The sequence below is a fragment of the Lynx canadensis genome, chromosome A1 (genome assembly GCF_007474595.2).
Source record: "Lynx canadensis isolate LIC74 chromosome A1, mLynCan4.pri.v2, whole genome shotgun sequence".
Lineage (NCBI taxonomy): Eukaryota > Metazoa > Chordata > Mammalia > Carnivora > Felidae > Lynx > Lynx canadensis.
Window position 1 is genome coordinate 116,297,827 of NC_044303.2, and position 25,610 is coordinate 116,323,436.

Below are 25,610 nucleotides of genomic sequence, written 5' to 3' on the forward strand. Positions count from 1 at the left end.
TTCATGAGTTCAAGCCCTGTATCAGGCTCTGCACTGACAGTGTGGAGCCTGCTTGGGATTCTCTCTGTCCCCCTTTCTCTCTGCCCCTCCCCACTGGTGTACTCTTGCTCTCTCTCTCTCCAAAATAAATAAACTTCAAAAATAAAAATAAGTGTATCAAAGTAAAAAAGTATCGCTTAAACACAACTATCAAGTAAATAATAAACAGTACAGGTGGTATTTTAATATGAGACACATTACCCATAAACTCCTGATCTTCAATGCCTTAGTCAGCTGGGCATTTGCCAAAAGGTGCTCACTATAAACTGATGATAAAATAACTTTTTTTGTCTGTTAAATAAAATTCAGCTGAGGAAATTTCACTTTTTAAAATGTTTTTATTTATTTTTGAGAGAGAGAGAGAGACAGAGTGAGCAGGGGAGGGGTAGAGAGAGACACACACAGAATCTGAAGCAGGCTCCAGGCTCTGAGCTGTCAGCACTGACCCCAATTTGGGGCTGGAACTCAGGAGCCATGAGGTCATGACCTGAGCCAAAGTCGGATGCTCAACTGACTGAGCCACTCAGGTACCCTTCAAGTGAGGAAATTTAAAGGTCTAACTGGCTTTATTACATGATTCCAAAATCGGGTAGCATCCCATGTACCAAACAGAGAGGAGTTCTGTTCTATAAAATGCAAGGTTTTATAAAAAGGTGGTTGGGGCAGGAAGTTATTAGCAAAAGAAAGGACAGGATTCTTTCACACCAGGTCACCTTCCTTTAGAAGGGTGGAGTAGAAGACTTCGTATAAGGCAGATTACCTCATTTTCCTTTAAAGGATGGAGAGCACCAGGTTACAGATTGCCTCATTGGTGCTGATCAGAAAATTCCTATGTTTATGGCAGAAGTTGAAACTGTAGTTAGGCTACGTTCTTAATCCTCCGTTTTGTGACTTGGCCAAAGTGACACCATTTAGGGGCTATGGTTTTTATTTTTACAGGTCTAAAATCCCATAGTCTGAGAGGGAAGGACAATGTATATGAAATGTCCATAGCAGTGCAGGGAATGATCCTACAACTTAATTGAAACTCAATCAGGAAGAAGTCAAGTGGTGAGATAAGCAGGGGTTCTCAAACTGGGACCTCCACAGGATGTGAAATTTTCATTTTGAAGCTGATGGTCTAAGCCAGTAGAGGTGTAGGCCTATGGTTATAGCCAGCAAGAGAAGGGCACTGGAGGAAAATCAATTTCTGAAATGACTAACAAAAAAATCTATGCAAGTTGGACTCCTAGGTTTCTCCTCGACTTTGCTCAGGGAGTGTTTTGGTGATTTTCTCTTTCCGTTGGAAGAGAGGAAGGACTTAAGACAGGAAGTCTGAGCCTGAATGAATGAGCTCTTAACCACATTCCGTATCAAAGGCTGCACTACTTGCTGTAAAGTTTATGGGGAAAAGTTGCCGGAGAGCAATCCAGTCGGCCTTAGCCCCGGTCCTTTCCCGTACAGCTCAGGAAATAATCCCCCGAAGTAGCTAGACCCAGGAGGAGCGGCCTACAACGAACCCTGCCAGAGCAGGATACAACAGGGACCCAAGGCCTGCCTTCCAGGCATCTGCACTGGCGGCGAGAAGATATCATCTGGAGTCTCGGCGAACTGATCCAACCAGAGAGGAGTGTCTGTTGGGAGTCTCAGGTCCAACCCGCCTCGGAGGCGGGAGCGTAGGCGGGGACAGGGAGGCCAGGCTGGCGTCTCCACTGCCCACTGCACCGACCGACCCGCAGCGCTCGGTCGGCGCCCGGAGGCCAGGCGGCTGGGGGCGGGGCTCGTGCTGTGACACCGCCCCTCGCCTCGCCCCGCCCCGCCCCGCGCGCGTTGCCAGGGTGATCAGGTGACTCCGGGCTTGCGGCGCTCGGGGCGGCCGTGACGTCAGGCGCGCCGCTGCTCCTCTCTAGCTTGGTGGCAGGTGCAGTGTATCTGGTGCGGTCTCATCTGGTCGGATCAGGTCCGGAACAAACCAGTGCCCTACCGGTTGGAGAAGAGAAGAGGTGAGGCGCGGCGGCCGCGGGCCCGACCAGGCTGGGACTAGGGAGCGGGTGAGGTGAGGGCGGGGCCCTTCGGGGGTTTGGCGCGCCCCCGAGCTCCCCAAAGAGCGCCGCGAGAGCGGCGGGCACCCGGGCGAGGTGGACTGACTCAGGGTGGGGTGTGCGCAGTGTCCGGGGAGGGGCTGGGAGCCGGCCCAAAGCCCACCCGGGAGCCCCGCCGCTGTTCATCCGGTTGTCGGTCGCGAGCCGCTGGCGGAGGCCGCCGCCCGCCCGTCTTCTGGGCCGTGAACTAAAGGCGCTCAGCATTTCAAGCGGCCTCCAGGTGCCCGGAGTCGGCGTGCTCGGAGCGGGTCTCGCCACACCCCGTCCCGGGGGACTTTTGCGAGAGGCTTGTGCAACTCTTCTCCTTGGGCAGCGACTTCTGAGGAGCTGCCGGGGCGGGGGGGGAAGGGGGAGGCTGGTGCCGGGAGGCCGCTTGGGAGCCCCACGAGTGGAAGCAGAGTCCGGCGTATTCAGAGAAAGTGCTTCGGGGAAAAGGAGGGAGTGAATTGGGATCTCAGTGGACCTGTTGGGGTAGGTGAAATCTGAGCAGAGTCCTGAGGGGTGGGGACTAATCTCCCTGCAGCGATTGGGGGTTGGAAGAAGCTGAGAGAGGGGAAGAGGACCTCTGGAGAAGGGAGGGAGGAAAAAGGGACGTCTGCGGAAGGAGAGCATGAGCTTTGCGCTAGAGGTAAAGGAACGACGACTGTTGGGTGACTGGACCGAGTGCTAGGGCTGTTGGGGGGGGGGGAGTTTGGAGGATTAGGTTAGGACCGGTTAGGAAATATTTTTGAGTGCCCAGCTGAGGGTTTGTGTGCTCTGGGGGAGCCATTGAAGCGTTGGCTGGATTGGGGGTCGGGAGAACACTGGGATGGGGAGACTGAGGAGGCTGTTACGACAGCCTGGGAAAGAGGTGACCACACCTAGAACTCTGGTCTGATGGGATTCTGCGACCCCTGCTTAGGAAATATTTATAACGGGTGAGGACGAAAGCACCCAGGTGCCTGCCTACACCCGAGCCATTGTTAGCAGATTGAAAAATCCTCAAAGAGAAGGGAAACACCCATTTGCAGTTCATTTTCTTATTCTCTCTCTGTCTGTCTTTTTTAAAGATTTTACTTTTCAAAGTAATCGCTACACCCTACGTGGGGCTTCAGCTTACAACCCCAAGGTCAAGAGTCGCTGGCTGTACTGACTGATCTAGCCAGGTGCCCCTCTTGTCTCTTTAGACCAGATTTAATGGCTATGTGTGAGATTGCCTGTCTCATTAAGTGCGGAGGTTGTATTGTCCACAACACTTGGCCTTCAGAGGTTTCAGAGTATGGTACAAATGCCTCTGATTCCCAAAGTGAAACCCAACCCCCAAGTGATTGGTAGGAAAGTTAATGGGGGAAATTTATGACAGGATAATCAATGCCCAAAACATGAAAATGGAACATTGGGGAAACTGAAAGGAGTCCCATGCTTTGTTAATTGTAGAACTAAGAGTTCCCCTTTCACATCTATTACCCTCAACTTGTGGGCTTCTCCACCTAAGGCTGTTTAAGTGTTAATTGGATGTTTGTCTTAATTTCCTGAGAAACAAGTTTTGATTATTGAAAAGGAATGATTTGGTGATTTATGGTTTTTCCCAGCTCTGAAATTTACTAATTCTGTGACCACACACACACACACACAGCACTGCCATCCTTTATTATTTTAAGTTTATTATTTTGAGAGATTGCTCACACAAGCAGGAGAGGGACAGAGAGAGGGAGAGAGAGAATCCCAAGGTGACAGTGCAGAGTCGGACATGCGGCTCAAACCCACGAACCGTGAGATAGTGCCCTGAGCCGAAATCAGGAGTCTGGGCCCTAACTGAGCCACCCAAGTGCCCCATTTTATACGAAACCTTAACAACTTATGTTTTCTGGAAGGACATGAAGTGACTGAACCTTGCTACCAATTTGTTTTGTGTATGTTTGCTGCAGAAAATAGAATTGGACCTCCAGGGATCCTGTCCAGTAAAAGGTGGTTTCGGGAACTGCGGAGAACTTGGGAAGGTGGCCGCAGCTGGTTTGTGTATAAATGTAGAAACCAGCACAGCACTCAAGGGAGGGCAAATCCAGAGTGGTGGCACCTGGGGAAAATAAACTTCACTTCAGATCAGTGACTTCATTCTCTGTAAAAGAAGGCTTAAGATAGGTCACCTGAGCAATGGCTGTTTATCACGCATTAGCATGTACTGAAGAGTTTTTCCTTATAATATTACAAGTGGTAGGGCTTGTTATGATAGTGACTTTTAAAGGTCTTACAGGAGTCCCATGCTTTACAAGAATCTCTGGAGGTTAGATTTCTTGGCCACTTTTTTAAACCGTTGTTAACCATTTTCTAAATCTCTTCAAAAGTATTTGAACCAGCCAACTAATCATGCTTCCTTTGGAAAGAAACAGCCCCCAACCCCCACACACTATAACTATGTGCTGTCAGGGCGGTTAAGTAGGCCAAGAGTTTTGGGAAATTTTCCACTTTCATTCACGCGTACCACCCCCACAAGTTTTCCCATTGGTAGAGAATATGACTTCATTGTCAGGAAAAAAAAGTTTGTGTATTTCCCTAAACATAAGCTATGATAGCTCCCAGGGCTGGCTGTTCCTGTGTTGAAGAACAGGAATGCTCTCCTTTAAGGGGCTCTCAGCCAAAGTAAGAAGTAGGGCTGGGGTATAGGCCAGAGACTGAGCCAAGGAGAATTCTCAGTCCTTGGCCTTTGTCACCCAAGGCCCTGGGCAGGGCCCACCGTTCTTGGGATGGTAACATTCCTCGACCTTGAAACGGGATAATGGTTAGTACTCCCTGCCCAGATACCAAGGAGAATTAATGAGAGGCTTACATGAAATTAATGTAATTAATTCATTACTTACATTGATGCTCCTCCAAAGCATCAATGTAAGCTCCTCCAAAGCTGAATTTTTTTTTTCTCCACAAGTCGAGAGGTGACAGCGAGGCTAAGGGAAGTCTCCCCGAACTGTTGACAAGCTCCCGTATATATTAGGTATATGTTATAGGGAAAACATTGTGCAATATTTCAGGGGCTACATGCCAGTAAGAACTTATAGAAAGCGTGCAAAGAAACAAGGCATTCCCAAGAGTACAAAAGAGATATTCCATAGATAACATGGTCTCAGGAATTCATGAGCACAGGCAGGACCCAGTCCCTAAATATGCCTTAACTAGATAGTGGTCAGGTGTCCTCTGCAGGGCCAGAAAGCAGTGTAATGTGTTTCCTATAATCGCCTTAACCAGGACATAGCTATTTGATTTCCTACATATCCCTCTTTTTTTTTTTTTTTTTTTTAAAGAATCTTGTTCATGGGAGTTGAGGAGGGCAATCTCTTGTCATTCATGATGTCTCGAGGAGGCCACTATGGTGTAGATCATTTGGAGGGCTTAGCCAAGTTTTGAGAAACCACAGCTAGATATGCTAAAAACCTGTTTTCTGGGGTTGGTGGCCCTCTGCCATGGCACATTACTTTGGTTACATGTTGATCGAGCTTCTTAAGTTGTCCCCAGGTGACATCATTTGCCTTGGTCACTTGTGGGCATAGTCTCCACTGTTGTCCGGGATGAGGTCTGTCCGAAGTCCGGACAATGTCCCATTTTTTCCTGAACATGTCGATTCTGCCACCTAAAAATCTTCCTCTCAAAGCTATCACTTTCACTTTAGGGTCACCAATTTCGGGTTTGGCTTATCACGTCAGGGTCACCAGTTGTGGGTTCAGCTTTTGGCTTTGTCCAGCAAAGCCAAAGATGGCAAAAAGGATTACTCAAGACTTTACAAGTCAGGGGGCGCCTGAATGGCTCAGTCAGTTAAGCATCCGACTCTTGGTTTCAGATCAGGTCACGATCTTGAGGTTCATGGGATCAAACCCTGCTTCGGGCTCTGTGCTGATAGTGTAGAGTCTGCTTGGGATTCTCCCCCCCACCGTCTCTCTGCCCCTTCCCTGCTTGCGCTCTCTCTCAAAATAAATAAACTTAAAAAAAAAATTTGAAAAAAAAAAGACTCCACAAGTCAAGAGAGGTGAGACGGAGACTAAGGGGAGTCTCCCTGAGCTGTTCTCCCTGAAAATTGTAATTCTTGGATGAACGGATGTTTTGAGATTAGTGAAATAAAAAAGAGATGGACATTCTAAATTTTTGTGAAAGCCTGATTCAAACTCTAAGGTGTTTTTATTATTTTTTTCCTGGGGTATTTAGGCTTATCAGTACACTTATAATCAAGATCTGGAGGCCTGAGGGTAAACTCCATGTTTGTGTTTGATAAGGAAATAATTTCAAATGGTTCCCCACTCTTTTCTGCTTCCCTTAGATTGCCTGGAATAAACCAGTAACCTAGCTGGGTGTGGAGCTTTCTGGAGCTTTTTCTATCCAATATCCTTTCAACTCTAAAGGAGTTAGTTATTAAGTTCATCAGAGGTAAAAGTGGATAATAATGCTCCCTAAATTAAATGAGGAGTGAAATAGTCATCTTTTAAAATTCCCGTGTTCTGTGTCAGTCCGTTGGTCCTCTTACTCAGTCAGACACCCACATGCTTGCTGATGTGCCCAGGGACTCTATAGAACTATAATATCCATCTCTTAGACTTCTGGCATTTGTTGACTAGGCATGAGGGGAATTCTGACCGGAGAGGCTTGTTTTTCTCAGGCAGCGCTTGGCCAAGGCTGCTAATTGGCTTGGCTATAAAGTGGGAGTCAGCAATTAAACAGCAGCATAGAAGCGAGGGGATTGGGCATGAGTTGACCCTCCGGCCAAAAAGGTTCACACTACTTGGTGTGCTGTTTACAAAGGACTCTTCAAAAGGAAATGAACTCACTGACTTCTTAAGTAGGTTTTAGGAGACATAGGTGGAATATTGGTATTGATTGTAGGCTTCAGAACCAGTTAGGAAACTGGATGGATCCTCATTTCTAAAGCCAGGAAGACAAATGGTTTGAATCTAGTCTCTATGGACAGCAAGCCTGTGGTATGATTTTGCCGAAAGCAAGGGATGATTTATATTTTTGTGAACCCTTTCAATTAAAAGGTTTAAGGGAGTGTTGGTAGTCATGGTGGGAGGAGAGTTTGATCTGAGTTTACTCCCTGGGGAGTAATGCTGTATTCATAGTGCCTATCTTTAGTTCTCCAGTTTATGCTGAAAGAATCATTAGTCCCCAGAGAGTTGTTCCAAAAAATACATCATTACTGAAAACTATCAGACCACGTGCTCATTGTGCAAAGAAAGATAGGGATGGGGAACAATTAACTGTAAAGTTATTTGGGAAGGCGACCACCTGGGAGGAGGTGCTAGACTTCTGCCACTTGACATTGTTGATGCCGCCTGCAGTACTTTACCAGTCAGCTTTGAGTGTCAGGACCTGGGGCAGGATCATTTGGGGAGCATATGTCAACTCACAACTTCGAGATCACGAGTGCTGTGTTCCACTGAGTGAGCCAGCTGGGCGCCCTGTCCTTATCTTGACTATTGTAAATAATGCTGCAGTAAACATAGGGGTGCATTTATCTTTTCAAATTAGTTTTTGGTTGGTTGGTTTGGTTTTCTTTGGGTAAATACCCAGTGGTGGAATTACTGGATCATATGGTAATTCTCTTTTTACCTTGAGGAACCTCCATACTGTTTTTCACAGTGGCTGTACCAGTTTATATTCCCACCAAGAGTACACAAGGGCTCCTTTCCACATCCTCACCCCCACTTCTTGTTACTTGTCTGATTCCAGCCATTCTGATGGGTGTAAGGTGCTGTTTGTTTGTGGTTTTGATTTGCTTTTCCCTGATAATTAGTGACGTTGAGCATCTTTTCATGTGTCGGCCATCTGTATGTCGTCTTTGGAAAAATGTCTGTTTAGATCCTCTGCCCATTTTTTAATTAGATTTGTTTTTCTGCTGTTGAGTTGTATAAGATTGATCTGTCTATATATTTTAAAGATCTTTATATTTTGGATATTAACCCCTTATTGGAGCAATCATTTGCAAATATCTTCTCCCATCAGCAGGTTTTGTTGATGGTTTCTTTTGTTGTGCAAAAGCTTTTTATTTTGGTGTAGTCCCAATAGTTTAATTTTGCTTTTGTTTTCCTTGCTTGAGGAGACGCATCATAGAAAAATGTTCCTATGACCAATGTCAAATAAATTAGTGCCTTAAAAAAAATAATAAAAAATTTAGGGGCACCTGGGTGGCTCAGTAGGTTAAGTGTCCCAACTTCGGCTCAGGTCATGATCTCAGTTTGTGAGTTCAAGCCCTGTGTTGGTCTCTGTGCTGATAGCTTAGAGCCTGGAGCCTGCTTTGTATTCTCTGTCTTTCTCCCTCTCCCTCCCTCCCCCTCTCTCTCCCCCTCCCTCCCTCCCCCTCTCTCTCCCCCTCCCTCCCTCTCCCTCCCTCCCCCCCCCTCCCCCTCCCTCCCCCCCTCTCTCTCTCCCTCCCTCCCTCCCTCTCTCTCTCCCTCCCTCCCTCCCTCCCTCTCTCTCTCCCTCCCTCCCTCTCTCTCTCCCTCCCTCCCTCTCTATCCCTCTCTCTCTCTCTCCCTCTCTATCCCTCTCTCTCCCTCTCTCCCTCCCTCTCCCTCTCCCTCCCTCTCCCTCTCCATCCCTCTCCCTCTCTATCCCTCTCCCTCTCTCTCCCTCTCCCTCTCTATCCCTCTCCCTCTCTATCCCTCTCCCTCCCTCTCCCCCCCTCTCCCCCCCTCCCCCTCTCCCTCCCTCCCTCTCCCTCCCTCCCTCTCCCTCCCTCCCTCTCCCTCCCTCCCTCTCCCTCCCTCCCTCTCTCTCCCTCCCTCCCTCCCTCTCCCTCCCTCTCTCCCTCCCTCTCTCTCCCTCTCTCTCCCTCTCCCTCCTCTCCTCCCCCTCTCCCCCCCTCTCCTTCCCCCCCCTCTCCCCCCCTCTTCCCCCCCTCTCCCCCCCTCCTCTCCCCTCTCCCCCCCTCTCTCCCCCTCTCTCCCCCCTCTCTCCCCCTCTCTCCCTCCCTCCCTCCCTCTCCCTCCCTCCCTCCCTCTCCTCCCTCTCCCTCCCTCTCCCTCCCTCTCCTCTCCCTCTCCTCCCTCCCTCTCCCTCCCTCTCTCTCCCTCTCTCCCCCTCTCTCCCCCTCTCTCCTCTGCTCCCACTCATGTTCTCTTTGTCTCTCAAGAGTAAACATTAAAAAAATATATTGCATATGTTTTCTTTTAGTTTTATGGTTTCTGGTCTCACATTTAAGTCTGTAATCCACTTTGAGTATTTTTGTGTATGGTAAGAGATTGGTCCAGTCTCATTCTTTTGCATGTAGCTGTCCAGTTTTCCCAGCACCAAAAGACCAGACAGTCTTTTCCCCATTGTATATTCTTGCCTCCTTTGTCGTAGATTAATTGACCATATAAGCGTTTGTTTCTGGGTGGATGCAGTTTTTTTGTTTTGTTTTGTTTTGTTTTGAACTCATGAGTTATCTTACACTACTTTGAGCCCCTTGTCGTCCTCATACACAGTAGCTCTTTGTGGATGTTAGTGACGGAAATCTTGGAGTTACCTAGCATTTGTTTTTTCTAGCCTTTGTTGGCCTTGATGTCTGTGGCTCTAAAGTTACAAAGATGAAGAAAGGAGGGGAGAGACGTCGCTGCCTCAGGACGGTAAGGTCTGGTCGGGCAGCCCACGTTGGCACATGGCAGGCAGCAGTGTGTCTTGCTGGTGTGAAGGGAGATTCCCTCGTGCCCATTAAGAGGCACCCCACAGCTCTGGCTGGGCTGCTGCTTTTCTGAGAGGGTCATGAGAGCGCGCTAATGGCAGAGCAAAGCCCTGACTGGCCTGGTAGCCGGCAGGAACCAGGAGTGCTTAGTTCAATTGCCAGCACATTAAGCTGTAGGGGCCTCTCTCTGAGCCATCAGGATTTCAGGTTTCCCACAAAGCCTAATCTAATGCCCTGGGAGGGGGCAGGGGAGCCAGTCTTTCTGGGGCTGTGCTGGTGGGGGACCTGGCCTGGGAAGTGGCCTTGTCAGGCTTGTTGAGAGGGATGGACCTGTCCCTTTTTAGTGTGTCCTCTCAACTTGGCAGGGGGCAGAGCTGGGCTCTTTTCCCTCTCTCCCGCTATAACCTATCCTTTCATGTCCCCAACTCACTTTCTGTGTTAATAGCTTTTTTCCTCTTTTTCTGTCCCTTCTGTTCACTGCCGCTTTCTCTTTCCATGCTCCCTCTTGCTGGGCCTCATTTTCTCTCCATTGTCACTTTGAGGGCTGGCTATTTGAAGTTCCGGGAGTTACAATGCTGTCCCATATGTCCCAGTGACTAGATTTAATTCAGAGGTCCCCAACCTTTTTTTCTGAGGAGGAGCCAACCTTTACTTCCCCACTGGCTTTCAGATAGCATCTTAGCTCCGTTACTGACCAGACTCCCTGAGCTGAGTGGTTGGGTGAGGTGGAGGTGACTTTTCCCCACTTGGGGGTCCCAGTGGTGTGGGGAGGGAGTTGTCAGGATTTGCTGGCGTTGTTGGGAGCTATCACACAAGCTGAGGTCCACCCTTGGGGAGTCCTTCGAGAAGCTGAAGGCAGAAGTAAATCCTACATCCAGGCAGACCTGTGGTTTCTGCAGAGAACCGTATATGAGCAATAAAGGCTGGAAAGGGGGTCCTTGGCGAGGCGATCCTGGAAGCCATGAGACCATTTGCAGCTGTGGATTCTGCTCTGGAGCTTTCCATGTGGCAACTGGAACAGAGTGTTTTCTCACTGGTAGTTTAGATGGTTGTTGGAAGCATGGCTTTCCGTTTAGGGAGTTAGGAGATGGATTCTTTTCTCCTAAAAGCCATGTGGCAGACTTTACCCAAAGATGATCAGCAGGGGTTTTAACTTTTATTGTCAAATATGTGTGGAAATTACATATAACAAAAAAGTACAGTTGAATGAATAATTATATTCATTAATATAACTGTAATGTATTCAAGTTTAGAAATAGAACTTTATTTTTAAACCCAAATGGGGTAATAGAATGCGTTGTGTTGCAATTTGCTGTTTTGAGTCTGTCGGCGTTTTTCCATATCAGCACATGTAATTCTGCCTCATTCTTAAAGGCCAAATAGTGATGCCATGGTTTGGAAGTTCCATGGTTTATTTAACCATTCCCATATTGGTGGCCCTTTGGGATGTTATACATCATGTGTGTGCGTGCATGTGTGTGTGTGTGTGTGTGAGAGAGAGAGAGAGAGAGAGGTGTTATATAGCTATTATAAATAAATGCTGTAATATCTGTGGAGGGGGTATGAAGTTGTGTGCATTCAAAATTTTTTTTTTTTGCATTCCAGAACTAGTATATATCTGTAAGATAAATTCCTAAAGGGTGAATTGCTGGTTCGAAGGATAGGGTGTTGTTACTTATTAAAGGCTTCACTTAAAAACATGCCTTTATTGAGGAATATGTAAGAAAACAGAATCATCACTCTGTAAAAAGAAAGGATGTTTCCTCCAAACATTAGGGAGGAATGGTATACCAATGCCTAGACAGCTTAGTTAGGCTATTTTAGTTGTCGATAGATATTTTCATGTAGCAATTATTTTTTTTAATGGTTGTTTAGTAAGTGTTGATGTTAGATTTTATAGAGCAACAAGTATGGATCCAGCAAGAGGTTCTTTATAGAAAGATTTATACAAAAAAATGTTACCGGCTGATATGTTACCTCTCTGGAGGGGAACTTCTCTGGATTTTCTCGAAGTCTCCCAGGCTGGCTGAATGCTAAAATAAGCATACCAGGGGCGCCTGGGTGGCTTGGTCGGTTAAGCGTTCGACTTTGGCTCAGGTCATGATCTCGCGGTCCGGTCCGTGAGTTCGAGCCCCGCGTCGGGCTCTGTGCTGACAGCTCAGAGCCTGGAGCCTGTTTCGGATTCTGTGTCTCCCTCTCTCTCTGCTCCTCCCCTGTTCATGCTCTGTCTCTGTCTCAAAAAAAAAAATAAACATTAAAAAAAAAATTTTTTTTTTTAAATAGAAGAAAAAAAATAAAATATGCATACCAAGTTTAATGTTGGAGGGAGGTGAGATTGATTGGCTGTAATATTTTCAAATAATGTTGATAATTATATAATATCCACATAAATATCCACATAGTAATGTGGATAATTAACATGGGGATGACTTTTTAGACTTTATTACTAATGCATCAGGACAAGTTGAATATGCTTACGTCTTTGTGTTATCTTAATGTTGGGGATGGTGGCTTAAAGCACTAACCAGAATGGCATTACCAAACCATGTTGCTAAATAGTTTGCAGGATTTTAGGTTCCTCTCTAGTTTTTGTTTTTATGTCAAATTCTGTGTGAGAAAGGAAAATTAGATGCTGTTTGAAGCTCTTCATTACTCTAGGACAGGGCCTCCAGAGATAGATGATCCACCATTATTTCTTCAACTTTCACGTGCCTTTTGATGCCCTTGTTCCGTGAAAGGTGCCATTTCTGAGATATGTGTCATTGTGTCCTCCACAGAGAGGCTGCAGGCCAGAGTGTTGACACAAAACACATGCTCTAATACTCATTCATGGATTATATGAGGGCAGCTCAGGACCTGGTAGAACTGGCAAACAAACGATCCTGAATGAGGTAGGGGATGGCTAATATTTGGGAAATTGACACCAGAATCGGTGTTTGGACAATGATGAAGTAACAGTACAGGTTATATTCTTCCAACCTGCCCCCCAAAGAAAACCAACTTAGGAAATGGTGGTACCGCAAAATGTGTTAGAAATGGTGAGCAAGTTATAAAATCACAGATCTTGCCCATGTTGTGATAACTAACTTTCACGGGTCTCCTGGCGTTGCTCTGTTGTTGGGAGCATCACTACCTTCTTTAAAAGGCCAATCCCCTGCTGTTGCTAGTCCCCGGGGCTCTTGTGTAAAGTTGTCCGTGTCAGGAGTAGGTTGTCCCTAGGCGAAGGCCCATGGTTCTGGAATGCCTGTCCTTGTGGTCTGGGCTCTGGGGTTCAGAGTAGAGGCCATTTGTTACTTCTCAGCTGTGCTCCCTGCCCAGTCACTTTGTTTGCGACACAACTTCCTGTACTGGTGGGGCCATTCCTGCACACTTCTTGCACCTGTTTCAGTAAAATTACAGAACTCATTAAGGTGACTGCCCATAGTGAGTTTTGTCTTGTCTTTATAGCCAAACTATCACTATACCCTAGCAATTTGGAGAACTTCCAGCATTTTCCATCTGATGCAATAACAGACAAATGTAAAGAGTCATTTTATTTTTACTGTTAGCAGTACCAAAGGGTGAGAGCAAGCCAGCTAGGATTTTTTGCCTCATACCCCTGGTACTGGGATGTCGTGTCCTTAATATTGTTGAATGCTGTTTATCGTTGAATAAACAAATGGTTAGGTTTGCCAACAGTACCAGACAAGCATAAATAAAGTTGGGTGAATCCTTTTACAAGAGGTAATAACTGTAGAAAAGGAAGCTGCAGTGAAATGGAGGTTTATTCTTAGCAAGGCTGTTTGTGAGCTGACCCTTTGGCCTCATCCCATCCTGTCTACTTTGGCCATAATGAACCCATTCACCTCCTCCAGTGTGCTCAGGTCTTTCTCACAGGCGGTTGTCTCTTACCAGACAGTGAAGCGTGAGTAGTCAGGGATTTCTGTTTATGCTTAACTCTCAATGTGATAATTGCTTCCTCTCAGTAGCTTTCTCTGACTTCCAGGACTTATTGTCTCTACTTTGAGCTTGCTGTGCTAAGTGCTTCCTCCTTCTCAGCTTGGTTTTGTAATTGCTGACATTAATGTCTGCCTCTCTCACTAGCCCCAGTGGAAGTTCTTGCTTACCATTATGTCCGTAGTGCCTGGAACCGCTGGTGCTGGGTCACAGTGGGTGCTTCTGGAAGTATTTGTGGAATGAACAAATGACTATGAATGGAATAAACCAACATGCCAGTGCTAAAACTTAATGAAAACTGTAAGCCTCAGAGGATAGAGCGGCACAAAACCAGTAATTCTAAAGCTTTTTTTAGCCCAACAAACCATACCCAAAATTATGGGTATGAGAATCAAGAAAAAGTGAGGGACCTAGAATATAAATACTCTGTTTACAAAGATCTTGTTAAAAGGCCAACAAATCAAGGAGTTAAAAAAAGACACAGAGGAGGTCGTTAGAATAAGATCTGCTCTCATGCTTTTAAACTTTAAGACAATTTTATAAATTCTGAAGGAGGATATGTGAGGATGGAGGGATAAGCATGACTTCTGGCTTTGGTGATAAGAATAGTTTCAAGCAAAGAGGTCTGAATGTAAGCAAGAGAATTTTTTCCTCCCGTGTCTGATACTCAGCCAAGTGACTTCTTAGTTTGAAGCAGAAAGAAAACATTTAAAGAACTTAAGGACCTGAAGTAGCCTGTGAAAAAAGAATTATAATTACAGAAATGACTACAAAAATTAGTGAAGGGCAGATATAAAAGAGGTTACCAACAAGGGTTAAATTAGTAGTAGGAAGGGATTTCAGGGTCCTGTGAGTGGATAGATAGGAGGCCTACAGAGGTGTTCTAGAAGTTAAGATGAGCAGCCTGAAAATGTTAGAAGGCACTAAGAAAACCTTTTTTTCCCCTGACTATAGAAGTTCCCTTATTAAAACTTTCAGAAATACAAAAGAATATAAGTAACAATTGCCCATAGTTTCAGCACCCAGGGAAAACCACTATAAGTGGGTTTTTTTTTCCTTTTAGCCAAATTTTGTCTGTCTGCTGTTACTGTACAACTTAAAGTGTGAGAATTTTAATGTACAACTCAATGGGTTTTTGTAGTATTCATATAAACATGACTCAGCTCAAGATGTAGAACATTTCTATCATTCCAGAAGGCTTCCTTTGTGCCTCTTCCAGTCAATATCCGTAGATTCCTTTTGGCTGTTCTCAAACCTCATATACATGGAATCTTACAGTGTGAAGTCTGTTGAATCTGGCTCCTTTTATTCATCATCATCTGTGAGATTCATCCACATGTAATATTTGTTCTTTCTTTCTTTCTTTCTCTTCTTTTCTTTTCTTTTTTTTTTTTTTTTTGCTGGACAGTTTTCTGTTGTATATACCACAAGCTATCTGTTGTGCTGTGATGAGCATTTGGACAGTTCCCACTGTGGGGCTATTATAAATACAACTGCTTTGAATGTTCTTATGGACTCAATACACTTTAGTCCACATCTGAGAGCAGACTTACGGGGTCATAAATACTGATATCAATAATATTTTTTCCATTGGGGCTGTTTAGTTTTTCCAGAGGAAAGTTCTTTACTGTATTCTCTTCAGGGTCAATGCCAGGCTACCAGGCATCTTGTAATTAAAAAACAATAACAACTTTGAAACATACCATTCTTTCCCGTGTGTGTACTTTGAGGTCTTATCTTACAGGACCACTTTCTGAAAGCATAGTTGCTGGTCTTCTCATTGTATGTCTGAATGCTAATCCTGGGACTTGGAGCTTGTCTGGAATGGGATCGCCACACTGCAGTGTTCAGTGCAGTCTATTAATGGATCTTGGCTGCTGCTTGATTTGAGCTTATTTGAGGCCCTAACTTATCTTTAATAGTACAACTTCCAGTTTACATTTGACCCTTGGTGTAACACCCTCTGGTATAGTAGGGTGTGTATTTCACCTGAGCAAATTTATAAAGGGAAAATGTTTATGGTGCAGAGTTCAGTATCATACCTTAAATTGAAAGCTCATTTGTGTTTTGATTATATTAAGTGTTTTGCACTAGACTGTATCAGTGTTAGGTAGCCTTTGTTTTGTTTTTGCTTTGGTTGGCTTCTGTACAAACTTGGGATTCCCAATTGATTAAGCAAAGTCGTGCTTTTCAAATGCCAGCCCCACGATCTTTGATCTCAGCACAGATGCTGTTTCTGTGGCTTTCCCTTTTACTGGAATTTTTTAACTTGAAGGAAAATGAAGATCGATGCAGATTTTTATCCCTTTAAGATGACTGTGTGTCTTCAGAACACAGGAACAGAAGGAGGGGGCACGGTAGCTGGAGTGCCTGCGTGGTGTATGCTCTTTATAAGTGCCTCTTGGGATTTCCCCCCTAGACATGAAGTAATTCCTCAGGTAGAAGGAGAAAGGTACATCCCAGAAATGAGGGGGAAACATGATGGAGGGAGGAGAGAGGACACATACATTATTGAGGGTTCCAGGAAGAGAACAGCATGGGGATAATGGGGATAGATGTAAGTAGATAGATCAAGATGAGTCATGAAACATTGAAGTCTGAAGCTGTAATAGTTTTATACGCTTTGTTCTTTTTTCCTTCTCACGGGTCACTGTTCTCAGAAGAATGTCTGCAGACTTTGGTCCGGACTTTGGTAGAGTGAGAATGATGATTACTACAGGGTCTTGTTGGACTAATCAAGATAAAATACTGTTTCAATGGGATTAGGCCCTTTCACAGGAGACCCCACTCCCCATATACTGAATTTCTGGAAAGCTTAGTTACGATGACTGTGTTCTTCTGTGACTTAAAAAGTAAATAATGGAATAGCCATTGGGGGGAAAGGGTCAGTGAGACTGAGTTCTATTGCAAACAAGCGCTCACTAGGTTTTCCACAGCCTTCTTGGTAGAAGTCTGCATTAGGATAAGGCAAAAGCCATTCCCAGGTCAGAGTGTGATGTCATGTTGGCAGAGAGCAGAGAAAGGAAAGAACTCTAGTTTTTTTCTGAATCCCTGTTAGGCCCCTGGAAAAATAAGAGCCTCTAAAATGAGGGACAGAATGCAGATGTCAAAATAGAGACTCTGGAGCCATTCTGCCTCCATATTATGAAGTTTGAATTTATAATCACCTCCTTCAAGTGACACACTCACCTCCTGCTGGGTTTAAGCCCCTGCTCCTATCTAGCTGTCTGTTTACCACTTTTCTAAAAATCACTCTCCTTATGTCTTCCTTGTTAACCAGTTGCCCAAGGCATAGGTTTGAGCCTCACTTATCTCCGTATCTCACTACTTAGCACAGTGCCAGGCGGTCAGCACTGTATAACTGTACGCGTGCTTGAATGTCGCTCAGAGGAGTTCATTAGCCTACTATACTATTGGTTCCTAGACCTGGAAGTTCTGTAGAGGTCTAAAAGGTTAGGGTAGGTTTCAGCCTGTTTTCTTTATAAACTGTTATAAAGTCATCTGGAATCCCATTTCTTTTTTCTCTTGCTCTGCTTTTCTGAAGTGCCTGCTTCACCTTAAGGCTGGCTTCCTCAAGGCTCAGAAGCCCTGTCCTTGCCAGACTTAGTGTGTGCCGGAGTTCAGGGAAAAGGGAGGCTGGGAGTGTGTTCGGAGAGCGCCAAGCTCTTAATTTTCAAACCACTTCAGAACCGATCCCAGCGGCCGAGGGATGCCATGTGTGACTGGCTTAGTCCTGGATTCCTTGAACCAGTCTTGATCACAAAGGGGAAAGGGTGACCTGGACTGGGTTAGGTAGCCCTGGTCTCACCCTGGAGCTGGTATGGAGGCAAGAATGGATGGATACCTGACTGGAAATGTGACCACTATTGTGTAGGGGGATGTGATTGTGTGGGATTCATCCTGCCACTGTTGGACCTGCCAAGTCTACTGTTATTTGAATCCGGATTTTCTAGGGAACGTTTATAGTTATTTTGTTCTTTACATATGTGTAAAGTCCCTTACAAATTTATCGATTGTATGTTATGGAGAACAAGTAGTGAAATTATTAAATTTTGAGTATGAGAGTCTTCCTTCTGTTAACTTTTTAATTGGGGATAGAAGACCTCTGAATAGGTAAAAAGTTAAATATCAGTATTGCAGGTGGGTAACAGTGCAAGGCAGTAAGATGACAGATAGCACGTTCATCCAGAATATGTACTTTGCATTCCCCAGTGATACTTTTAATCTGAAGTCCTTGGAATGTCAGGCACTGCAAGGGTTGCAGGGTTGATGGAGAGGAGATACCGGCCCACCAGACTTCAAGCCCAGTCATGAGAATGGTTAACGAGCGTTTGGGGGCTGGGAAGCAATGGCCTGTCTCACAGAAGCAAACCACCAAGAACAGGAACCTATACACACAAATGTGGGGGTTCCTGGTGAGCCCTCCAGGGTCCTGGGAGCCTGGATGGTCTGAGGAGATGCTCAGCATCCTGTGTGGAGAGCTCTGCCCTCAGTCCAGTGAAGCCTGGACACACCGTTCAACTGCTGAGAGCCGTGGGTCTTTGGTGGGTCATTGCCGCAGTGCTTCCTGTTAGAGGAACCAGCGTGGCCCAGCCCTGTTTATTGGAGGATTTCTAGTGCTGGTTCAGCCTCCACTGGTCTGACTCAAGTTTAGTGCCGTTAGACTTTCTGCCTTCTTCCTAGAGCTATGTATGCAGCCACATTTGTGGACATTTCCGAGAATTAAAAAAAAAAAATCCTCTTCTTGTACCAGGCATCATGCTAAGCTCCAGGGTCATAGTGATGATCCAAAGGTGACCTGATCCCTGCTGTCACAGCCTATGCCTAGTGAGGAAGGCAGGCAGAAGGCATATAACCAGGTACATAAGCTAATTAGTCAATTGTGGGAATGGTGAGAAAGAAACAATGGGCAAAACTGAAGGTTTACCAGAGGTTTGAGATCCTTTAAGGGATTTTGTAAATTTATTCTTGGGTTGAAGTTTTTTTCCTAATGATTTCCACGGATTAGATGAGAATAATTTTCATTGTTTGTCTCTTAGGTACATTCTGCAGGTCCCCGATGAACCCAGGGAACCCTCCACCGTATCCGGGCCCTGGTCCGACGGCCCCGTACCCACCTTATCCACAACAACCAATGGGACCAGAGGGCTACCCTCCAGGACCTATGGGGGGACCCTACCCACCTCCTCAGGGTTACCCCTACCAAGGATACCCACAGTATGGCTGGCAGGGCGGACCTCAGGAGCCTCCTAAAACCACAGGTACTGGGAGTTGGGTATGTGTATATGTGTATGTGGGTGTGCGTGTGCATAGTCCCATGTCACCAAAGGAAATGTTTGCATGTTTTCTTTGGCAGACAAGGCACGCTAGCCTTTGTGTGCTGTGGTTGACGTTCCCAAGGCTTGGTGACCGCTTAAGGTAGCTTCTAACTCCTGAGAAGGACTTCTCAGGAGGCCTGCATCAGTTCTTTCTACTTCCTCTATGTCTCTTATCCCTCTGGGGCTGATGACTTCCTGGTCGATGTGTGTTCTGATGGCCCCTTTTGGGGTACCGGTGGGGGAAATACTGATTGGGTTCTTGCCCTGACACCCAGTTTCGTATTTTAGATTTGGCCTGCTGGGATTATTTTCTCTCTTGGTTTGTTGACCTCCAAGTCATCCTCTTGTCCCTACTCTTGGGTTGATGTTCTTTGCTTAAATGTTTTCATAATTCTCTTGAACTTGCTAGCTGAGTTTTCAGCAGGCCTATGAGTCCTTCTTGTGCGCTAGAACAGTGCTACTCAAAGCTCACTCTGCAGATAAGTGCCAGTCTGTGAATGTGATAAGTACAGAAAGTACGAGTAAACAGAAGAACTTGTAGAGTAATTTGACATTGCTGTGACATTCAAGCAGGTGATCTTGCATTTTACAATACGTCTCAATCTGTGGTGGATTAGAAAGGACACATCTCGAGAAGCACTGTGCTAGATGTCTTGGTGACTGTCAGAACTATTGTATGACCTTCTGGTTTGCTCTTTTACAGTGCCTTCAGGTTTTTAGATTAGCTAATTCTTAATGAGTGCTTGTGTGCCAAGTGGTCTCTTATGAGCTTTATGTACATTAACATTTAATTCTTGGAACAATCTTATGAGGTTGTTCCCATTTTACAGTGAAGCCATTGAGTCACAGAGTGGCATACGGACTTGGCCAGCTAGAAGAGGCAGATTCCAGATTCGAATCCTGATGGTTTGGCTTTGGAATCTGTGCCTATAACTTTTTTCTCCAGCTGGATGATTTGAGATTTATCTATAACTGCAGGTACATCCTTCAGCTGAAGTGAAAGTGTGTAGTCCATTCTGTCAACAGCTTCTGTGTAGAAACTGTTTCTGATTCAAAGGAGGGAGGTCTTCTTAGTTATTCTTAATCTGCGTCTGGTAATCAGTAAGGACTTAATAAAGGTGTGTTGAATGGGTAGGTAGCTGGGTAGATAGCTAAGCAGAATCTAAGTCTGTTTATGGTTCAGAATTTTGTTTTTTGTTTTTTGTTTTTTTTACTGTAGAAATTGTAGTAAAAATATCTTTTGATTTTCTTTGTTGGGAAACCAGTTTTTTGAAAACCATGTGATTGGAGGTGACAGGTGCTTGTGGGAATGAGGCTTACCAAGGAGTATACTTGCAATACATTTGGGGTCTCCTGGGATGATATTTAATGATAACAACTGTAACAACTAGTATTTCTGAAGCCTAGTACCTAGTACTGGCCTCATGTAACTTTCACAAGAGCCCTGTAGCTTTGGTCCCATGTTACAGAGGTAGAATCTGAGGCTTGGAGAGGTTGTGTGTCAGTTATCCCTCGTATAACATACCACCCCAAAACTCAGTGGCTTAAAACAACAGTGACTTATTCTCATGATTCTGTGAGTTGGCTTCGTATGATGTCTCCTGGGGTCACTTAATTCAGCTGTCAGCCTGGTCGGGGCTGGTATGTCCCAGATGTCTTCATTCACATGAGTAGGGCCCTGGTTTACTTCCATGAGGCCCCTCTCTACCTGTTGTCTCTCATCTACCCTGGCTTGTTTGCATGGTGGTTAGCTTCTAAGGGGGTGAATGTACGATCTTGCCAGCCTTTTCATGTCTAGGCCCAGAAGTGGTCCACCATCACTTACCCATATTCTTTTGTTCAAAGCAAGTCACAAGGCTGGCTGGATTCGATAGGAGGGGAAATAGATGTCATCGATACCCTGCCCCCCGCCCCCCCCGATTTGGTAACAACTTTATTGAGAGATATAGTCGGAAGTTGTATGACCATCACCGCTAATTCCAGAACATTTCATCACCCCAAAGAAAGCCATATCCTTTAGCAATCACTCCCATTTCCTTAACCTTCCCCCTCCATACATCTGTTTTATCTCTGTAGATTTGTCTGTTCTGGACATTTCTTATAAAATGAATCCTATAATATGGCCTTTTATGACTGGCTCTTTCACTTAGTGTAACGTGTTAAAGGCTCCTCCGCGTGTGTCAGTACTCCATTCTTTGTGTTGCCAAATAACACCCCATTGTATGGATATATCACATTTTCTTTATCCCTTCATGCTTGGGTTTCTACTTTTTGTGATGAATAGTAAGTCATGGCTATTATAAACATTCGTGTAAATTAAACTCTGTCTCAGGAGGAACAGCATGTGAATGTAGAGCAGGAGGAATTGTTGGTGACCATCTTGGCAGACGCTTTACTGCTTTCCACTCTGTACCCAGCAGTTTATGTCTTCCCCAGCCCTCCCCACGCACAAAATACACCCATCCCTTCCAAGACCAGCAGGTGGCTCATCAGTCATTACATCCACTTCAAGTCAAGGGTGTCATCATCTGGTATCTGTAAGTAGACGGGGCCTCTCACCTGCCACGCTGCTCCTGTGACTGCCCACCCTGCATTTCTGCTCTGCCCCACCCTGCACACCTCAGGGGTGAAACAAAATGTCACTCCTCTATGAAGCTTCCCCTTTGGTATCCCACCTCTATGGTAGAAGTAACCAATCCCATGTGCTTCAGCTGCAGCCTATACAGACTTCTTTCAGAGCACCTCCTCTCTGAATTAAGTTAATTTTTGTGTTCTGTCTAGTTTACCTCCTTAATGTCTGAATTCAGTCAACTTAGCTGGTGCCGTCTTAGTGCAGGCTTTCAGCATTTGTGTTACGTTTCGCCAAGGTTCTTAAGACTGCAAGTGACAGCATCTCAGCCTTAAAAATTAACCAACAGTAGAGGGTTGCCAGAGACCTGAGTAGAGGCTGCAAAATGACAGTGACCAACACAGACACAAAAAAGGGACTCTGAGAGGACAGAGATGACACAAGGAACAAAAAACCTGTGAGAAAAAAAGGGGGGGAAATGTCTCTAATAGCCTCAGATATGTGGGAAGATAAATCTTAATGAAATAAGAATAGGGATGCTATATAAAAAGGAACTCGGGAAACAAAAGCATTTAGCCAAGAAGACTGTGAAACCAACCTCAGCCCAAGGAATAGGTCCAAAAGACTCATTCAGATAGCTAGATCTTGCCAAACCAGAATTGAAGGCTTTTTGCCACAGGTGAAAGGTTGACATAGTGCTATGTTACAACCACCCCAAGTTAGAGATTCTGTACTTTGGAAAGGGCTTGGGTGGAAATCTCTGCTCCCCATGGCATCTCCTGGGGCTGGAACATAGATGATAATCGAGGCCCTTGGTTGGCTATGAGATTTATGAACTCTCCTCTTGGCTCTACACAGCATGCCTAAAGGGGTGCTCTTGGGTTGGCTTGTATCTGCAGTACAGAGAAGCCGTGTGGTTTTGCAGAAGCTTCAGAAGGGAGAGGGTTGTGGGAGCGTGATGGCAGTCTGACTGCAGTCAGAGGGAGAGTCAGAAGATACCCACGCTTAGACGCTACTATCTTTACATGTGTTCCTAACCAGTGCACTTCTTCACTCCTATGGGCTTTGTTTCACACTCTTATTTCCCTTGAAAGTTTCATTTAAGTTCAGCCATATTCTGTCAACTGTTGCTGTTTTGGTGAAATCTTGTACTTCCGGTTCATTATAACAAATAATTGCTCTTCCAAATACCAAAAAAACCCCACAGAACCCTGCATCTGATGTCTCTCTTTCCCTCTTCTCCTCCACTTGGCTCCTCAGTGGGACTAAGTTGGGCATCCTGACAACACAGTGGCCTCAGGAAGTGGGACTCCTTCAGTGTCCGTGTGCAAAAAAAGAGAAAAAGGAAACAGACTTTAGTTAATTTCTAGTTCTGAAACAGTTGCGGACTTAAAAAAAGGATGCAGAAATACTACAAATGATTTCACCCAGATTTCCCCAAACCTTATATCACCACCGTGTAACCATCCTGCCCAGGCCCGGAAGACTCACAACAGCACTTGGATCCCGCTCCATGGCCCAAGCAGTCATGGGTCTGTGTGGGTGGGATTCAAGGGGGGCGAGACAGAGTTCAGTGCTTGGGAGGACAGTGGCAAAGCCACACTGCAGAATGGCATATGTGTTGGGGGACCTTTGCAAGCCCTACAGCAAGTCCCAGTGGTGATAGGTAGACTCCTGTTCAGTGAGGCATTCTAACAAAACTGCTGGTAGGCTCTTGTTGACCGTGCCGTAGTTACAGAATTGTTCAAAGTGAAAATTTAAACAAAACAGTATCTCCAGTCTTAGAAAATCGATTTAAGGAAGATTTCTGTGAATTGGTGAGAAAGTCGTGAAAGAAGAGACATTTTAAAATGCTGCCACCAAAATCAAAATGACACCCCCTCAAGATACCCTCAGATCATCAGCAGTGGAGGTCCTCAGGTGCTCGCCTGGTTACTCACCTTCCAAGCTCATGGCAGACCTCGGAGTCTCATGTGGTCCTTTCTGCTTAGCCCTAATGTGACCTCACAATCCTCCTTACCACGGTGCCCTAGGCAGTGGCTGTGAATAGGCTTGAATCCAGTTGAACTGGATGAGATGAAGCCTCTTAACCATTCCTTGTAAGCTAACCTCCTCCTTTTAGAGAGATTTAAACCAAAGCCCAGAGAGGTTTAGTGACTTCCCCAGGGTCAGCGAGTTCAAGAAGGATGTAGTCGTGATTCCAAGCTAAGTGCTTTTCCTCATTTCATCCTAGTGCTATGGGCCCGCATGTTTCACAGCAGTTCTCAGACTCCCACGTCAGGAAAATACCCACCTTTGCAGCCCATTCCATACTCCCCCACTGCCACCCCACCCCACCCCCAGCCACCACAAACACAGGGACCTGGGCAGGTTACTTAACCGCGGTGATCTTTGCATGCCTGCCTCCCCTTGGAAGCGTCACAGAGGCTTTCTCTCCTTCACCTCTGCCTCCCACAGCACCTAGAGAAGTGCTGCCACATAGTATGTGCTCAGTAAATGTGTGTTGGTGGAATGGAAATGCCGCCATTTCGAAAGGTGGTTGTGAATTCAGGTGAGTTGTCTGGGTCCCTTTCCCTCTGCACTCCTTCCCATGCTATTTACCTCTTGCGAATCCAGATACTGGGATTTTATACATGTTCTTCTGGGTTAGGACTGTAATATCAGGCAAGGTATTGATTTAAAATGAAAGAAATTCTATTACAGCAGAGTCCTTGGGATGTCCCCATGGAGTTCAAAAGCCCAATTGGCCTTTGAACTGGGTTTCTAGGCCTGCAAATCAGGAACTGAAAGTGACCTTGGTACGGTTCTTTGTAATTTGAAGATGCAAAAGCAGAGTGTCTGTTCCAGGAGTGCCCTACTGGGTCATTGGCCAACCAACTAGAAGTTCAAAGTGGCCTCTCCTTTAGTCCAAGGTCAGCAGTTGGGGGGAGGGTGGTGATCGAATGGCATATTTCTCCTTCTGGATGCTCTTCTTGGTGTCTGACACTGCTCTCATCAGTCATTGTGAGGATAGAAGAGGAAGGAATTTAATGGTCTGGCATCTCTGGCTAATTGGCTTCAGGTGTGGAATTACAGCCTGGCTTGTTGGAGCCTTTTATGCCTTTTTTCATCAGAAACTCCGATCGGGCGTTTTCATTGCCCTGGGAAGCCTTTCCAGCATAAGGTCCAGCTCAGAGCCGCCTTTGCCAGGTATCAGATGACAGAATGTCCCAGCGAGGGCGCTGCCCGGTGCCACCAAAAGCAGCACTGGCTTAGGAATCTAGGTGGAGTGTCTCTCATTTCCGGGGCTTCGGGTTTTTTTCTGTAAAGCTGGGATGACAGGACTGTGATGTAGAATAAAGTAATACGCCTTGTACAGTTTATGGCACGTTTGTGGGCAGAGAGGAAGTTTAGTTTTCTCCTTCAGCCCACGTAAATTTTCTGAATTTTTGCTTATGGGTGGATGGGGGTGGTGAAGACAGGAAGCCTTCAGGGGCGAGGTGGGAAAGCCAATTGCTGAGTGTCACTTGGGTCTCCCCTGAGCATCCCCACTGGCCTGAGGCACCTGGGACAACTCCTGAGTCGCCCTCTGCAGTCATGGCCACATGGCCGGTCTCCCTCCCTGCTCTCGCTCCTGCTGTCTGCTTTCTGTTTGTTCAGACTCCCTAATTGCTTTCCATGTCACTCAGAGTAAAAGCCAGAGACCTTCCAGTGACCAGCAAGGCCCTCTCAGAGCCAGCTGCCCCCTGCACCCTCTGCCCCGCCCTCTCCGGCTGCCCGTTCACTCACCAGGTCCACTCCCCTCCAGGGCTTTGCCTTTTCTCAGAAATCTAAAGGAATATGTTCTCGTTTCTCGTAGTCTGCAGGCACGTAGTCATAGAGGCCGTCCAGCTGCCTCCCTTCACCCTTTGCCTAAACAGGCACCCCACCCGGGCACTCTCTATCCCTGTTCTCATCTCCTTTCCCTATGTAGTACTATTATGTGTTCCTTGGCTGCCTCTCTCCTCCTGCCGGAATATAAGCTCCTTTATACATACATATATGTACGGCCCCTTTGTATGTTAGGT

The 25,610-nt window shown here is 45.9% G+C and overlaps 1 protein-coding gene across 1 annotated transcript in view; it reads left to right on the top strand.

Moving 5' to 3' along the window:
* Positions 1 to 2,671: 2,671 nt before the first annotated feature.
* The window catches only part of CYSTM1 (cysteine rich transmembrane module containing 1), a 42,403-nt gene continuing 19,464 nt past the window's right edge, over positions 2,672 to 25,610 (top strand). The window contains exons 1-2 of the mRNA XM_030319617.1: positions 2,672 to 2,748; positions 18,717 to 18,938. Of these exons, the coding sequence (XP_030175477.1) occupies positions 18,737 to 18,938 (202 nt within the window). The 5' untranslated portion in view covers positions 2,672 to 2,748; positions 18,717 to 18,736. The remainder of the gene's footprint in view (positions 2,749 to 18,716; positions 18,939 to 25,610) is intronic.